This window comes from Miniopterus natalensis, chromosome 5 (genome assembly GCF_054644295.1).
Source record: "Miniopterus natalensis isolate mMinNat1 chromosome 5, mMinNat1.hap1, whole genome shotgun sequence".
Taxonomy (NCBI): Eukaryota; Metazoa; Chordata; class Mammalia; order Chiroptera; family Miniopteridae; genus Miniopterus; species Miniopterus natalensis.
The window spans coordinates 81,647,986-81,666,364 of record NC_142085.1 but is presented as its reverse complement, the minus strand read 5'-3'; the positions used below and the strand labels follow the sequence as shown (position 1 = coordinate 81,666,364).

The 18,379-nt window shown below is 43.4% G+C and overlaps 1 protein-coding gene across 3 annotated transcripts in view; it reads right to left on the bottom strand.

Annotated features, from left to right (window-relative positions):
• Nucleotides 1-18,379, bottom strand: part of UST (uronyl 2-sulfotransferase) — a 237,259-nt gene that overhangs the window by 131,339 nt on the left and 87,541 nt on the right. For all 3 annotated transcript variants that reach the window (XM_016223922.2, XM_016223923.2, XM_016223924.2), the window contains exon 2: nucleotides 11,923-11,966. In XM_016223922.2, the coding sequence (XP_016079408.2) occupies nucleotides 11,923-11,966 (44 nt within the window). The remainder of the gene's footprint in view (nucleotides 1-11,922; nucleotides 11,967-18,379) is intronic.

Here is an 18,379-nt window from a genome sequence, read left to right as displayed (position 1 = left end):
CCGCACACGGCTTACCTGCCGGACAAGCTTTGGGTGCCTGGACTCCCAGATGAAAGGGCTCCTCTGGTGCTATAATTACTACGGAGCCCTTCCGCCAAGAAGGTGTGTAAGACGTGTTCCGTGCCCTTGAGGAGTTACAGCAGAGCCGAGGCGGTAAAAATGTGCGTAAAGGTGACAGTGCGGTTTACGCTGATGCGTGCCAGCCACGGCTACGGGAGAGCGGCCTGAGAGCCGCAGCAGCCCGCTGGTGCCGGACAGCTTTGCACACTAGGGTCCCTAGCAGGAGCGCAAGGCCACCTTCTCCAAGGAGGGGGAGGGGTCCTGAAGGTCACGCAGTCCTCAAGGACAGCCCCCGGCCGCGGTGTCAAGGACCGGCGTTCTCAGGGGGCAGCATCTGAAGGGGGTTCCAGCCGCCTCCCCTTGGCTCCCGCCTTGGCTCCTTCCTGCTGTTGGCCCCTTTCCCACTGCTCACTTCTCTCGCGTCCTGCGCAATAAGTACATGCATCCAAATCCCCCTTGGGGAGGGGGCCTGCGTTCGGCTGCGGGGAAAGGCTCTGATGGGAGAGTGCGGTGGTTCTGCTCTGCTCTGCGTCTCAGAAAATAACTCTCATTCCCTTTCTGTGTCCTTTAAAGCTCAAGGTCAGGATGAGAGTGTGAGCCTGGAAGAAAACGGTCAGGGTGTCACTCAGCCTGCCTTGCACTAGACTTTAGGCTTCAGGGGCCAAAAGGAACCCTGTCAGCCAGCCCCCCATAGTCAAGCCAGCTCACCAGAGCAGCAGGCCACATAGGGGTTCATTTATGGGGTGACCAGATCTGGGAACCAGGTCATCTCCACCTTCACCTACCCATCAGGGACACAGCGCTCTTACAAACATTACTTGATTTCCTTTTTCTTTTCTCACAAAAATGCAAATGGTTTGAACACGGGAAAATCATTATTGTTTTCCATTTGGTAAATGGAAAAAACAAAACTCAGAAAGAGCAGTTGGCTTTCACCCGGTCTAAGAACCAATAAGAGTGGGGACGGGGCTGTACCCGGAACTCAAGCTCCAGCTAGGGTGCCACAGAAGGGGTGGCCCTACAAATGGGTCATCTGAACAGGAGCAGTCCAGGGAATGATCTGGAAATAAGCATCAGTAATTACTACATTGTCGGTAAGGGTCAATAATTACTAATTAATATTATTGGGGGGAAAGAATGCTCATTTTCCTTTATATATAAAATAGGAATGATCTTCCTGGATTTAAGAACATTGGCTCTAAAGCAGTAGGCTGTTCCCCCAAACAGCCCTGCTCCCCTCTTAATCCGTCGTGAGTTTGTCTTCCATAAATACAAATAAACTTTTATGAGGACTGATGTACAGTTCGGGCCTGCACTCTCATTTGGGCAAATGATGCCCAGGTGTCCACCAGCCACTAGAAGCAGCAGAATATCCTTCAATCTGTCTTTGATATACCTTATTAAGATCTGAGGAACAACGGGCCTGTTTATTTCAGACCGGAGATGTGTTCATGGCCTTGGTGGACAGTTTTGTGTTCGCTTCAATCCCACTCCTTCTGGTTTTACAGACTTTGATCATTTTCCTCAGCTAATGTCCTTCCTGACAAGAATTACAATCAATTTAGTCTTTTCTGCCACCTTGCATGCTCATCCTAGTGTTACCGTCTGCCTGTTCTCCAGCTCAGTTATGTCTCTTTTAACCACTGTTGACTAAAACTGCATCTAATCTGTCAGGAGTAGATAAATCACAGCTCGCACGGGGCACAGCTATGTTCCCTGAAGGATGCCCAGTGTTTTGATAGTCTGTTTGCGTTGCAATATCATACTGAGTGGAAGCCCCGGTGAAAACTGACAAAGACACTAGGCTTAGTGGACAGTGCAAGGTTTACTACTATTCCCCTCTCCCCTCAGGCAAAAAAATTAAAAAATTTAAAATGATTCAAACTCAGAGAATTTTCTAAGCATTTCCTCTCCCAGGTCACCAGTAAAGATGTTAAGACAAATCAAACACTTGATTTTTTAAAAAGTGTCTGATTATACTTATCAATCTATCCCCCATTAGTTTTTAAAAATAAAAGTGAATTAAGTTAATTTAATTCAATACCTATTTCTAAATACAAGATCACAAGAAACATTATTTCCTCAAATAATTGTATGCTTTCAAAAAACTAAGAATATTTCATTAACATGATAAGAAATGTCTATTTTAATCTCAGTGCCAAAATTAACCTCAGTGATAAAACACGTATAGCATAATCAATCAAACTTCAAACAAAACAAAGATGTTATCTATAACCACCATTCATTCATTTGAAAAATGTTTGAGTGTTACTATGTGCCAGGTACATGTTCTAAATGTGTGACATGGTGTTAATTAATACACACTCTCCCACCAGGGACCTGACATTACTTAATATTATTCTGGACAATATTATAAAACTTAACACAGAATTAGATAGGAGGAGGTAAAATGAATGTTTTTTGTCAAGTATGTAATTCCTTATCAAGAAAAAATTTTTGAAAAACTATTGAAATAAAAAGTTCAGCAGCATGAGTATATACACAGCACAAAAATCAATAACTTTGAATATGACAAAAATCCATTTACAATATAGTAAAAAAAATATTTCAATCAGAATAGCAACCAAAATGTAGAAAAACAAATATCTAGGAGTAATCTTCTGTAAAAAATGTAAAGGCCCTTTATGGAACCAAAGAATGCTGTGATATAGAACATCCAGAAAACAATAACAACAACAAACAAAATCTTGGATATAAAAAAAATGAGAACAACGAAGAAGACACTCAACAGAAACACCGAAAGGCAAAGATGAGAAATTCTATCAGATGGTAGAGCAAAAAGACAAAAAAAAAATAAAACAAAATAAGAAATATAAACTATTGGTCATGGAGGTCCAACATTCAAATAAGAGAAGGTCAGAAAGACAGAAAGAGAAAATACAGAGGAAGAAATCAGTGAAAAAAGTCAAACAAATATCCTGAAACAGAATATCAGTTTTCCCCCTGAAACTCCACTGAGTACCAAGGATAGTATCTGAAAACTGACACACAGTAGGCACAAAATCATAACATTTTAGGACACTGGAAATAAGAAACTTCCACAAATACAGAATAGATTTTCATATAAAGGGTCAAGAATTAGTCTTCTCAACAGAAATACCAGAAGCTATGAGTGGAGAAGGACCTTAATGTTCTAAGGGAAAATGATTTTGTGGCAGAGACAATTAATGTTCACAATACCCATGAGGTCTATTTCTCAACTCCCTTGCAATTGAGCGGGACCTGTGGCCAATTCTGGTCAGCAGCAGACGGCTTACGAAAGTGGTGTGTCATTTTCAGGATGAGGGAATAAAAAGTCTTTACACATCCCTCCAGCTCCTCTCTGCCCTGCCATTATGACATGGAGGTCTGAGTTGAGAAGCTAAAGCCACAGGATATAAACAGTCTGGATTCCTGTGTGAGCTCTGGAAGGGAGCTTTCCTAGAGCCACTGGACCCACAGAGGGTCTTACTAAGATAAGCAAGACATAAACTCCAACATGTGAAGCCACTGAGATTTTGCATCACCCTAGCCTATCCTGATTAATATAGATTCCCAATCTGGAATTTTATATCCTATCAAACTATCAATCAAAGACAGAATAAAGACTTTTTCAGAAGTGCAATATTTCAGAAAATTTCCATTCCATTCACCTTTTCTCAAGAAGCTACTGGAGGCTGAGGAAAGGGAAAGATATTCATGGAAGGCAGAATAATGCCCCACCCCAAAGATATACTCAAGTTCTAACCTCCAGAATCTGTGGATATGTTACGTTACATGACAGAATAGATCTTGAGATGGGGAAAGTATCCTGTATTACTTAATCAAACCCAATATAATCACAAGGGTTCCTTATGAGTGGAAGAGGGAGAGGGGAGAGTCAAAGTCAGAGATCTGAGCTACAATGCTGGCTTTGAAGACGGAGAAAGGGGTCATGAGCCAAAGAATGCACGTGGCCTCTAGAAGCTGGAAAGTCAAGGAAATGGATTCTCTTCTAGAACTTCCAGAAGGAAGGAGCCCTGTTGACTCTTTGATTTTAGACCCATTTCAGACTTGTGAACTCCAGAGCTATAAGATAATAAATTTGTGTTGTTTTTAGCCACTAGGTTTACTGTAATTTGTTACCACAGCAACAGGAAACTAGTATCACATGGTTATGTAGGAAATGGAAGCAAACAGGAGAGTGAAGAGAGCTCCCTGGGATACATGTGAGCAGAAGGCTGGGCACAACCAGCCAGATGGGAGCAGACGAGAGGGCCTAGGAGAGACTCCAGCAACTCGATACTGATAAAATACCTAATGTTTTTGGAGGCCATGAGAGGAGACTCACACCACTGGGGAAAAGTTTGGGGGTAACTTGGGGACCATAGAAAAGTATGAGGATAAATCTGCAAACCAATACAATTATTTGATGCAAAAGAAAACAATAAGCTACACAGGAAAGGAAACATTCTCTTAATGGCTCAGCTGTGGCCACTATTTACTAGTGTCCACAACAGAGACACCGAGCACTCATCTGGCCTAATAACACGCCCAGCTGAGGAGGGTTCGGGATGAGAAGGGTGGCGGGCAGCCTGCGGTGACACTGCTGAGCCCTCTTCCGTGAAGGAGGCCAACGAAAATGCCTAAAGCTGAGAAAAATCAAGAAGCAACACCATCAGGCTACTGGGAGATTTGCAAGCGAAGGCGGTGAGAAGAGCAACTGCTTCTGAAGAGCTGAGCGGAATGGGGAAGGCGGAGTCAGGGGTCACTTTTTATAATGAGCCCGCGAGTCATTCGGGGCTTTAAACACTGTGCGTTAGGTACCTGCTTAGCTTCAATTAACATAAAAACGACATAAAAGGCCTGGGGAAATATTCACCATAAATGATGCATAAGGCTTTAGTACTCTCAGTGTACTAGCAGCAGAGACTGGCCAGGCCTCTGGAAACGCTTCAGTCTGGCTGCCTCTGAGTGGTGGCGATAGGGGCAACTGTTACTTCCTACTACGCTATAATTTTCTGTACTTTCCAAACCAAATCAAAATAGGAGCACAAACAATATTTAAAACCAAAACTATTGATCATATGGTCAAGGAAGACATGAAAAAACAAACAGAAAGAATTGGGTAACTGTACTGGGAGCTGTTAAGATGATTAAGTTAACCAGCAACTTTGAAAATCCTGAGGCAACTGTCACCCTGCCAAAGAATGGTGCCATGGGTTTTCTTAATTTACTAAAGCAATTTCTTGATTAAATATACTTTCCAACAACAATGTGCAAATTTAAAATTTCATACTTTATTTAAAGCTCTCTCTTTTTGTTAAGGGCAGCCCAAACCCGACAACCTGGTAAGTCCATGATTGTTAACTGGCGTTGGTTTCAATAAGGTTTGGAAAACATCATATCGATGATAACTGGCCCTTGGGCCTTGGGGAGTGGATTGCGGAAGATGCTAAAAAGAACAGTGATATAAACCACATATTTTTAGACCTGTGGCTTCACAGAATTTTTTTAATGAAAAGAAAAAGACAGAAGTGAAAGATGTACTTAAGAGCACTAACCATTTCTTGAGGAAGGAGAGAGTTCCTTATTTTCTTCTTGGGCAAAAAGTGGACACATTACATGCTCCTAAAACTGATAAATTTAGATTTACTGTTTCTAAAGTTGGACACAGATCTCCACAGAATGTTGAAATCTCAGGAGGCCACTAGCTGGGCCAGACACTTCCACGTTCATGGTTAAGAACAGTGATGAGTGCAAAGGAAAGTGAAGCATGAATACAGGTGACTTCGGGTTAAGAAACAATAACCCTATTATGTAAGGATAATTTGTTCGCCTTCTGCAGATTCTTTTACCTTCAAGTTTTTAATTACCCTTCCCAAACAAAATACCAAAGCATTGCTCTTTAGAGCACACACTGAGCTCACACGCCCTTAGAGTTATTTAAAAACAACAACAAAAAACCCAAAATATTCAAGTCATTAATTTTCCTACCATTTGCAATGATAAAAAAAAGAAAGGGTAGAAGGGACTCCTTCAAGGTCATGCTCATCAGAGTGAAACTGATTCCTAACTCCCTGCCTCATTCTTTCCTGCAGGTTCTCTCTTCCTCGAATCCTAATATGTTTACATGAATCATTAAACACAAGCCTATTACCAGTGCAATTGATTCTCCCATAAAGTGAAAGGCAGCTTCACTTTTGGAGGTTTTTTCTTTTAAAGGACTTTGAATAAAGTTAGGTTTAGACACAGAGAACAATATAAGCTTAAGAAAAGCTATGTGGAAGGCCTTGCTTAGTGTGCTGAACTAGCCCAAGGAATAAAAGGGGAGACAGCTACGGGATCCGAAAGTTCTTATAAATTAGGAGATGGTTTTCTGGTAGGTCAGGTAACATGTAATTAATTGCTTTTTAAAATAAAAAGAAAATGGGGTTGGAGATTGGGACTGAGAATTACCCTGTTTTCCCAAATTGAGTTACCAGAATCTGTCAAAGGCCCTATAAAGGAAATGCCTATAGTACTAAGGACCCACTGCTGGGTGCTCACATGTATCTGGCATCATGTTAAATATTTTCTGTTTATTGCATATAAGCCTCACAACCCCAAGAGGTGGACATTACTAATCTCATTTAGAAATAGAAAATTGAAGCTCAGGGAGGTAACTTAGTCTAAGATAACTAGTCATATCACTAGGATTTGAACTGAGATTTGATTTCAAAAAGACATGCTCCTCAGCCTCCTTGCCACCACCAACAAATAAGAAAGTCAGAGTGAAGAATCTGGCCAGTTAAAAGAGTAACATGTTTTAAATCTAAGGCGTGGATATACTGGGTATACGGGGTGCATTTTCACTTACTTCACTATTTTTGTGTATGTTTGGAATACTCCATAGTTTAAAATAATAACTGAGCCCAGCCGGCGTGGCTCAGTGGCTGAGTATTGACAGGTTCGATTCCCGGTCAGGGCACATGCCCAGGTTGCAGGCTTGGTCCCCAGTAGGGGGCGTGCAGGAGGCAGCCAATCAATGACTCTCATCATTGATGTTTCTCTCTCTCTCTCTGAAATCAATAAAGACTTTTTTTTTTAATTAAAAAAACATTGTTTAAAATAATAACTGAGAATAATGGCTACTGTATTGAACAGTGTAGGTCTAGAAGAAGATTCATCAGGGAAATCGATTGTGACTATTGCATCACCCTTCATATTGCTTATTGCATTACCCAAAATATCGCACATCTTTCTGAAATATATCAAAGAAGATTGGAAGTACCATTTTTTTAGTTTGCTTTTAACTTCCATTGAATAGAATGGAGAATTAAGAATTTTTCATTCCTGACTCTAACAATAAAGAGAGGAAAAGTGACAGAGGGAGAGGTTTCCCAGCACTAGCGAAATCCGAGATGAATGCCAGGGCTGGGACAAGACTGGAGACTCCGAGGATGCTGGAATTGATCACAAGAGTGAAACCTCAGCCTAAGAGTCTTCACATGATGGCATCCTGGATCAATTCTTTAAAACTCAAGAGTCAGAAAGTGAACAATATATTTCTAAGGACAAAAAGAAAATATGGTACTGGCATGCAGTTAGTCACCAAGAGGAAAAACACCATCAGAATTCTCGAGCAAGAGCCTGGATCATCCACTTCGTTCAATGCATGTGGGACAGTATTCTTTCACCTTCTATGATGATTATATACCAAATCTTATTTTATATACAGTTTGTTAATGGACAAATGCTGAAGATATGTATGTGTACAAAGGTGACTGGAAGGAAAAAGATGAGGTAGAAATTCACTAGATAGTTAAAAAATTAAGAGAGTCCATTGGACCCATGTGGTAAATGGTAATGACTATTTTTTTCTGGTATGCTGAGGGTTAGAACTTCTTTATTGAAATAGTCAGGGTCCCAAATAACTTATATAAAAGAGCAAACTCCAGAAATAAGGTAGAAACTATTGTATTTCTACTTAAATTAGCAATCTTGAAATGATTAAAAGCATGGACCCTGAAGCCACACAGCCCTGGGCTGGATTCCCAAGGCCAATGCTTAGTGCATGACCTGTGGCAAGTCATTCAGTCTCGGTAAGATCCAGTTCCCTCATCTGTAAAATAAGGATTAAAAAATTACTTCCTTTTTAATAGAGTTTTATAGAGACTAAACGTGCATGCAAAGCTCTTGGCAGAGTGGTTGGCACATGGGAAACAACAGGCATCCACCCTGGAGCGTGACTTTCTTTTCCTTGAGCTGCTTAGGCGAGCTCTCCCTATCTATCAGATCTGGAAACCCAGCACATGGGAAATGATGACTGTCGTGGTTACCACCAGAATTGATCTTTGCAAATGCCTGCTGCTCACGTTTCAGGTGAAGTGAACCCAGGATGGGAGAGGTCAACCTTCAGAGGGGAGGCTGCTCTGGGAGGGTCCACAGACCTGCAAATGGTGCTTCCAGAGCCAGAGGCCTACAGGCTTTTCAGCCCAAGTTCAAACTCACACCAGAAATCTTTTTTTCCCCTGGTCTTCAAGTTGACTTAGCATTACTTTAGTGAACTAAAATTATACAGAAAAGCATAAGAAATAGGGTAAAAATCTGAAATCTATTTCATTATCTGGAGAAAATACCATTATCCTTCCAGGCTCTTTTCTGTACACACACACACACACACACACACACACACACACACACACAATTTTTTATGAGGTGCGATCATACTATGCTTGCTGTTTCATGCCTGTTTTTATATGCGAGAATATCTTTCTAGTTCATTCAAAAGAGCTCTACATGTTCATTCAGAGTCTAATCTTAAAGACTGTATTCTGTGCACACACAGAATGCTAGCAAAAAGTAGCCAACAAAAGAAAATATTAACATCTGTTTTTAAATGACTTAGCTCAAAAACTGAGGTGAGCTGTGAGGTTAAAGTAGATTTGAAAAACAAGTGAAAATCAGAGGCCTTTGGTTCTCTTTTATGAAAATACCGGAGACAATGAAGACCTGGGCCTCGTAAGTGCTGTGTGGCACACACCCCATTCCCCAAATGGCTATTACTTGTGGAATGTGAAACTTGTAGGACTGCGCTTTTAATAAAATGAGAACTTGCCTATAAACCTCAGTATATTTTCAGGGCTTAAAAATCCTGTTTTATCTAGATCACAGCTCTTTGGATCTTGGCAACAAAAAGTTATTTCTGAATGCTAAACAAAGATGAAAACTGTGGGTCTGGACTCAGTCCTGCTGTCCCCTGCCAAGTGGGGGGGTTCACACCGGAGGCCACACATGTGTGAGCCCTTGTCCTCTGGGTGCCACCGTCCCCCTGGTTATGTCAGTGGTCTGTAGACCTAAATAACCAAAGCCCCACCTCAGGGTATGCTCAAGGGACCTTTATCTGGAAGTCTGACCTCATCACTGCTGGGATTCATTTCCACCCTGCCAGAACCAATAAGCGTGGATGAAAAGATGCTAACAGACCAATATTATTTTTACCCATTTTCATATTCTGGCTACTGCTTAGGAAGTCAAGCGTGTTTTTGCTACTCCACTTCTAGATCCATGAAAATAGTTATAGTGAAAGAATCTGTATTATATAAACGTCTGCTTGTTTCAAGAGATTATAGTCACAATTTTCAAACTTGGAAAAGTTTACAAACTCTTTTATTCTGAAAGTAGTGGAAAATGATCTGCTAGGACCCAACCTTTTTTGTGAACCTTGGGGAGCCTTAGTTGAGGGGGGGGTGCAGACCAGACTGCAGGGGGGTAGGAGGATGCACTGAGAAAAACCTTCAGGGGACAGGAGAGAGCCCAGCCAACACAGGATCCAGACACTGAGGATATTAGCACAGGGACAGACAGGATGGCCACCCCGGCAAAAGTAAGGCCCCCAGGCCAACAAAAGGGGTGCCCCAGGCTGGTCACCAAAGATTGAGTATAAGAGGGTAAGTTTATATAAAGTGGGCCTGGGCCTTCTGAACAGGTAAAACCCATTTATCAAACCTGGAGCCCAAAGCAATGTCCCAACATGCCACTGAGGAAAACAGGGGATGAGCACCACAGACAGAGCCACCTATCCCCTCTTGCCTGAAGGGTGCCTGGCCTCACTTGGGAGAGGAGTAGAGTTCGTAGCAAAGAAACCTAGCAGGACCTACTTTCCCTCCTGAGCAGGTAACTGACCAACGGAAGTATGTTTCACTACAAGAAAAGCTACAGCGGGCGTCATCATGATATTAATAAACAGCCCTTACATAATCAGCCATACCACTCTCTGCAGGCTGTTAGCAGTCAAAAACAACACAGGAAATGTCCAGGGAAATGGTGTTCTCTATGCGACTTTTAGAGCCGAGGTTCTCAAATGTGGTCCCCAGACCAGCAGCACCAGCATCTCTGGGAGCTTGTTAAAAATGCCAGTTCTCAGATCCCACCTCAGAACTACCACATCAGACACTGTGGGGGGTCTGGGCCCAGCAACCTGTGTTTTAACAAGCCTCCAGGAGACCCTGGTGCAAGCTGAAGTTTGAGAATACTGGCCTGGTGGAAAGACCTGGGATAGGAGCCAGGAGACTAATTCAGATTCCAGCTCTGGATGGCATGGTCCAACTCGGTGCCACTGAATGAACAGCCACCATGTGCTATTGTAAGGATGTGAGGATATGAGATGAGCTACCCGTGGTCACTATCTTCAGATGGTGTCAAGTCCTCCATATGCTTCTTGCATCCAAGGTAGGGACTATTTTGTTGCTGTTCTTGTTTTGTCTCATACTTGTATTTCTAATGCCTGCAGTGTCACAGGCACTTGATATACAGTGGCCCACGTGGTAGAGCCATTCACGACGGTGACAAGCACTACTGTACCATTCATCAATGATCTTAATGTTCCTCCAGTCTAGTTAACATTCCCCACCACTTATTTAATGCTCACAGCACGCCAGATGCTGAGTGCTTGTCATATATCAGCTCGTTCAATCCTTTTAGACTTCCTGTACTATGGGCAGTATTTTTAATCCTACTTTGCACATTAAAACACTGAAGCTCAAAATACTAAGTAATTTGTCCGATGTCATACACAAAGGGGCAGAGCCCAGTGGTGAACCCAGAAACACCTGATTTGAAACTCATGGTCTTATATGGGGTGGAGTGCTTCAAATCCCAAACTCAAAGCTGAGGTTAGGGTAAATTCCCAACAGCTAAGGTTAGTGGTTGACTTTCTTCTCACTGTGTATTTAAGACTGTACTTTGCAGTGGTCAGAGACTGTCTTTATTTTTTTCATATTTTTTAGACTGACATTTGGTTTTCATTGATTTCAAGAAAGTAGATAGTGGCGGGGAACTATATTAATACTTCACTGGACAGTTCTGACCCTTAAAAAGTAAAGCCCAAACTGTTTACAGAAAGAACAAACATGGGCACACAGGCCAGTCCAGGGCAGCCTGGGGAGGGCCCTGGCAGAGGAATCTGGTTCTAAGGGGCTGAGCAATGGGTAGAGCGTCCCAGTGAAGGCAGGCCAGAGAGAGGTGGGCAGAGGCGGGTCTAGCCAAGTCTCCAGGGCATGGGGAGGCTGGGTTGTGGGCATCGCATCATCGGCCAGCATGGATGCTGAGGCCAATGAGGCAGCAAACAGGAGAAGCGGCCAAAGACCTGAAGTGAGCCGCAGGCTCCAGCACTGGGACAGCAGCAGCTCCTGAAGAGATAACGGCTCTCCTCTCTCACCATTTTGGCTGCCTCCACACGCTTCCTTTGCTCCATACTGTAAGTCCAGGGTCAACCTGACAACTGCCGTCTACTATTTTCTTGTGGACAATCAGGGCCAAGAGGGATCTGGTTGGGGTTGGTGGAGGCTGCAGGCACTGAGAAAAGGAAGGGGGGATTTCTACCACAAGCAGAGGGCTTACCTTACTCGGAGGTGGTCCATGGTCATCCAAGTAAGTGGAATTTCCTAGGGAAAAGGGAAAAGAAGAGAGTTGGTAAATCTGTAGTTTTAAACTCAAAATGAATTTCGCGCAAAGGCATTGCAGATAAGCATTCTGATGTATTTCTAGTCAGCCGTACCAAAGAAAAGTAGGTGGGATTTCGCTGTATTACCATGTTTGGTTAATACGTGCAGCAGTTACAAACATTCTGTATACATGGGGGGGGGTGCACATGGACACACACATGCAGAAATGGGCACCATGATTCCTCACCCAGTATCGGTGTGCATCAGAATTACACACAGGGCTTGCTAGAACACGCATTGCCTAGCCCCATTCTCAGAGGTTCTGATTCAGTAGCCCTGAGCATCTCCATTTCTAACAAGGTCCCAAGTGGGACCCAGAACCACATTTTGAGACCGACTGCATCGTTTCTCCACTTTGTCTTGAATTGATTTCCCTCTTCTTTTCAGTCTAGCTTGCTGCCAAAGCTCCACTTGTCTTAGCGTAACAGCCACTTTCAGACTCGTGTGGTTTCAGAGTGCATGGGTACTATTTCCTGATGAACAAAGGCTCACAGGGGTGAAGGCAGGAACTAAAGGTTGCTGAGTTTCTTTTCTGTAGCAGGTACTCTGCCAAGTGTTTTACAGGTATTCATTCATTTAATTCAGGTATCAGAGGTGGGTTATAATTATACCAGCTCACGGAGGAGAGAACAGAGGCCTGGAGAAATCCAGTAATTTGCTCCTGGTCACACAGCTATTAAACTGCAGAGAGGAGAGAAGACCGTTTGATCACGTGGGGGAGCCAAAGATATGGTGAATATAGTCGGAGCCTCTTCTCCAAGGAGGCAATGTTTGTCAGTCTAGGGAAATCATCTCCTTGAGAAATGAAGATAGCCAGACTTTCTAACAGAACAAACAACAACAAAATACGGGAAATATGAGGATACTTAGAACAGTAGCTGAGGAAATAAGGTAAAAGTCCTCATTGGAGAAGATGAAAGATGATTCTTCAGCAGAGAGCAGAAGTGACTTAAGAAATTGGAATAAAGAGAGAAAGCAGAGCTTAAGCCAGGGACACTTTAAGTGGGGAAACTTATCCAAACATAAATAAATGGGTTTGGCTTGCCGGCCTTTTTCCATCCTGAGGCATCATCCATCGCCTCTTCTTTGTAGTCTTCTGATTTATCACCCACTTGACGTTAACAAGGACTGTACTCTTGCTGGCCAGTTGGATGTTGTGGTCAAGAGACAATAGGCTCCAATATTCACGCACAAGACACTTAAGCACAAACACCTGGCACACTGGTGACTGCATTATTTTCAGGAACATACACAAATAAGAAGTGAGATCCATGTCTGACTTAATAAGAGGAGGTGAGCAAAAGAATCCAGAAAAACAATCACCTAAATCTAGAGAGATTCAGAACTATGCCTCTACAAGGCAATGGGTATAGCTGCAGAAGGTTCCTGTGTGATCACTGCATAAGTATATCTTCCCAGGAGGATTGGAGAAATCCCAACGTGCTCCAGCATGTTCTCCAGGTGTCAATCTCAAGCATCAAAGAGCACTCCAACAACTGAATGTTTCTAAAATACTGAAAGTTTCCCTAAGAGCCAAAGTCCCTGAAAACTCCTAAAAAGGACTGACCAATGCCTGATTGCTGCCCCAAACTCCAGATGTGGTTCCTCACTGACTCCTTAGCACCTCATCTCGATTCTCTACAGGCAACTCACACTTTGCCAGGCCAAGCAGAACTCTTTATTTGCTCAGATTCCACCCCCACATTTCTGCCTCTCCGGTTGCTCTTGTTGGGTTACAGGATACATCCCTTCCCCTAAAGGCTCCAAAGCCCAAGAAGCATCCTCGATTCATCTCCTTCCCTTACGCTGTCTGTACAACCAACTCGCAAGTCCTATTGGCTCACCCTTCACAATATTACTCAAATCTGATCATGTTTCCCCAGTCCCTCTGGGCCCTCCAGGAGAGCCCTGATGTCTCTTCAATGATCTCTAATTTCTTTCCTATCCAGACAGTAATCAGAGGGATCTTTAAACCGTATCTCAATCTGACCATGTTAGCCCTCTGCTTAAAATCTGTTTCTCTAAGAACAAAACAGTTGACACCTTGTATGGTCTATGACCCTACATGGCCCAAGCCCTGCCTCCTACCATGCCCACCACCAGCCACAACAGCCTTCTATCTGCTCCGGACACACCAACCTCTTGTCAGCCAGGACCTTTTGAACTAGTTCTTTCCTCTGCCAGAAAACAAGCTCTTCCCCACCCCCTTCATTCTGGCTCAGCTCAAATGTTGTCCAGCCCTCTCTTCCCTCTCCCTCCCTCCCTTATAGAAGAGTTCACTTCCTTCTGTGCAGAGAGAAGAACAGGGCTGACCAGTGTGGGCACTTGCACCATAGCCCCAGTTGTTATCTCCACCAGAAGATCCCTGACTGCCCATCCACAGTTATGTTCCTGTATCTTCTTAGGACAGAGGCTCTAAATGCCTCTGTTTATAACAGAGGTGCAGAAAAGGAAAAGAAGAGCTGCCTGAATTTCTTACAAGTTTTTATTTTCCCAGGGTATAACTGTATCATTACACGGTATTTAGGTAGAGCTTTTCCCCTTAGGATCTCATACTTTCTTAGTACAAAGTAAACAAAACTGTCAGAATTTTCAAACCTGAAGCTGGTAACTTTTGGGCTGTGGAGATCAAAGGGAACACTGTTATCACAGGAGCTTCCCTGAACATCAAAGAAGCTTCCTACTGTCCTGTCTGATAGAGGATTCTACTGAGGGTGTCCACGTTTTCGGGAGGGAAGATCAGACCCAAGCCCTCCAGGCCTCTGAACTTGGAGCTCAAGATGTAAATCTGGGAAGAAAAGGCAGAGGAGGGTTGATGAAGGGTGTGGAGCCAGGGCAGGGGACAAGTGCTCACAGGCCGTCTACCTCTACTGCCCTATGAATGTCCACTTCTGACCCAGTCTCCGATCCCGGGTCCCAGCACCCTGTGAGGCAGTACTTCTTATTTTTGGAGGCCTAGAGAGGCACATCATTTCATTTCTTTCCAGAAAGTACCCACGCTTAAGGAGCTCTGCATCCAGCCTCCTTTTTGTGTCTCAAGTTCTTCCATTTAGGATCAAGGATTACAGTTATTTCGTGAAGCAAGAAAGAAAGGTATAGCATACCCACCACATTCCCACTCCTACCATCAGTCAAACTTTCAGAAGGGCCTGTCTCTAAACTGCCAAGAAATTGCTAGCTTGGGCTGGCATTGACCTAAACCTCTTAATAGAAGTCCGGCTTGTCCAGGCTCCTCGGGTGAGTGGAGGACACGGACAGCTACGGATCTGAAGCATCACTTCAGCCCTTCGCACTATACAGCTGGTCCATATACTGCTGATGGTGGTGGTTACATGGCTCTGTAGGTGGGTTAAAATATACAGAGCTATACACCAAAACCACCGCCAACCAAACACTCCTGGTTTAATGGTATTAACGATGCCCTGAATAGAAGGCAAGTGGTCTCAGACTTTGCAACCAGTTAAATCACAACACATTCTAAAGCTCACCCTATGCATCCAGCCCTTCATGATGGAGACCTAGCAGGGAGGTGGCAAACATAACATGAGGCATCATGTGTGAACATGCAAAGGGGTTAAATCCAGGTACACGGGTTTACTAGAGCATATATGTTCTACCAGAGTGTTGGACAGTATGTTACCAACGCCTGCCTACTTTTGTTATCATATAAGCTATCTGCCACAAAGATGCATTTCAGGAAACTCATGTGAGGTCCAGAGGTCTGATACTAGGAAGTAGGAAGCCAAGATTTGTGATCTAGCATCTGAAGATGCCCAACTGATTACTATATTATACCTGGATCTCAGGTGGCAAGACCGAGGCTTGCTAATTATACAAGAACCACCTAAGTCTTCCGTGACAAGAGCAATAAAAACCAGATGTACTGTATACCTACACATACAGATTATATCTTGCTTTTATAATAGAGAATATCCCCAAGAAGTGTTATTCCACTCTGAATAAATGGCTTTACCTCCTCAAAGTCTTCCATACACACTCTGTAAAAATGAAATAAGCTCATAGGTTATTGTAAGGAGTTACCCGAGGGTAATTTCATTCCATGAAAAATACTTAGAACCACACCTGCATGTATTGAGCACTGGTAAGTTCGCTGCCATCCTAGTTGTACTCTGAATAGTAGCAGGAGCAGTCTAAGACCCTCCTTCCCTGCTTCTCGACCCTCTCACTCAGTAGTTTTCAACCCCTTCCCCACCTCCACCCCCCACCATTCCACTTGACTGCAATGGCTTTAAGAAATGCTGATACATGGTCTCGCCTTAGCTGCCCGGATTTTAATTATTCTGGGGCAAGGCATTTGGCATTTGGTATTTTCTAAAGTTCTTCAGGTAATTCTCATGTCCAGCTGGGGTTGAGATCACTGAGCTACATAATACAAATTAATATACTTCATATTTCAGGTCGAATCTCATTTCTTAGAAGTATAAGTAACAGATCTCATTCCAGCTGATCCTAATCACAGGCCACCTCCATCATTTCTGGTGAGAGACTGTACAACTGGAGTTTCACATCAGAGTGGAACACCGACGGGGCCCCGACGCTCGCAGAGGGCTCCCCACCACAGAGGAGGCCGCCGGGCAGCCCTGGCCCCCACCTGCTCCAGGGGACATAGCTCATAGGCTGCCCACGGCATCCTGGCTTTACCCCTTATACCACATGGGTGGCCCAAACCTTTCTCAGACTCCACAAATCTTTTCAAAAATAACTTGTAGACATTATACTTTCAGAACATATTTGCAATCTTTGCACCCCTCTTGTTCCCAGGTAAAAGGGGGAAGTAAAAGCACCCTCCTTCCATCTGCCCAGAGTATCCCCCGGCCCCCCTCAACTTAAACAACCACTGGATGTTTGGTTAGTCCTTGGAAAAGGCCCACAAGGACCGAAAAGGGGGAAAAGCCACTAAAAAATTCTGAAGCAAAGACCTGTCTGGTCCCAGCCCAGTGAGGCACCCCTTTTTCTAGGTTGTTTACATGGAGTGGAGTGGAGATTGGGGAACCTGGTCAACACATGCCCATGTGAACCCAATAGAAACCAACACAGCTGGATAAAGAAGAAACTGCTAGAAGCACTGCCATGAAGGAGGACTGTTGGATAGAATCCCCAGGGAGCAAGGGGTGAGAAACAGCAACAGTGGCTCTTCTGTAAGAGGGAGAGTGGAAAGGAGCCCCAGGAATCGTTGACTGGATTCAGGAAGACACCGCTAATAGCAATGACTGTCACTGAGGACAAAGAATAGCCCAGGGGTGACGGAGGAAATAGCAGAGGCCTTAGAACAAAAGACCTGTGTTCAAATTTCAGTCCTACGCCTTGCGAGTTGAGTGACCTTGGAAGTATCACCTAATTTCCCTGGGACTTAATGTTCCCACTGGCAACATAACTAGATTAATAATAGCTCCGAAGTGGTAGGATGGTTATGAAAATGAAACAAGACGGGTATAAAAGCACTTAGCATAGTGCCTGCCTGGCACATAGTAAGTGCTCAGTGAATGGTAGCTATTTCTTCATCTTCTATTACCCAATTTTATCATTTATATTTAATTTAACAATTTTCTTTATTATTGAAGAAATCGAAGAGACTCCTGAGGCCAGGGGAGTAGTTTATTGTTTTAAGGATGAATATTAATATAAAGTACTTATGTTATTTTCTATTACTTTCCAATCCTGGCTTGATATTTCTTTAAAAATATACAGTTTTTTCCAATTGTTTGAAATACCTTTAGCAATGTGCAAATGAAGGTACAGAACCTTCAGGGGATATAATTTATTCTTGACTCTTAAGTCTTGCATTAGCAGATTTATTTTTGTCTCAATTGGTCCCTGAAGAATAAGAATGTTTTAATTCTAGTTCCTCTTACAGAAACCATAATAAGCATTAGTGTCAGTGTCAAAAGAGCCACCTCTACACTGTGTCAGTTTTGATCAAACATCAGCAATTCTTTTCAGCGTCTTTCTTCCACGGGCCCTTTAAAATCATAATCATAAGTAATTGGGACCCTTTTCTCTCTGACCCAGAAGCAAACATTTCACACAGGAGTCTGGTTACCTCAAGCACGATCATATGGCTGCTTCTCCCCCCCGCGGAGTCTGGGCCTCTGATAAGACCCTGTTAATGAAGGAGTCACTGTTGAAGGCAACACTGAAACCCCAGCTTAGTCTTTGCCAAAAAATTATGCTAATGCCACCCTTTCCACCGTTAACCATGGGTTACGTTTCTCTAAGAGGCAGCTGTCAGCACACACCAGCCGTGGTTAACAATGAGGAGTTTGTATGCTGAGTAAACATCTCCAATAGCCCCAGTTCTTATAATTAATGCAGCCCCAAAGACACTGTAATGG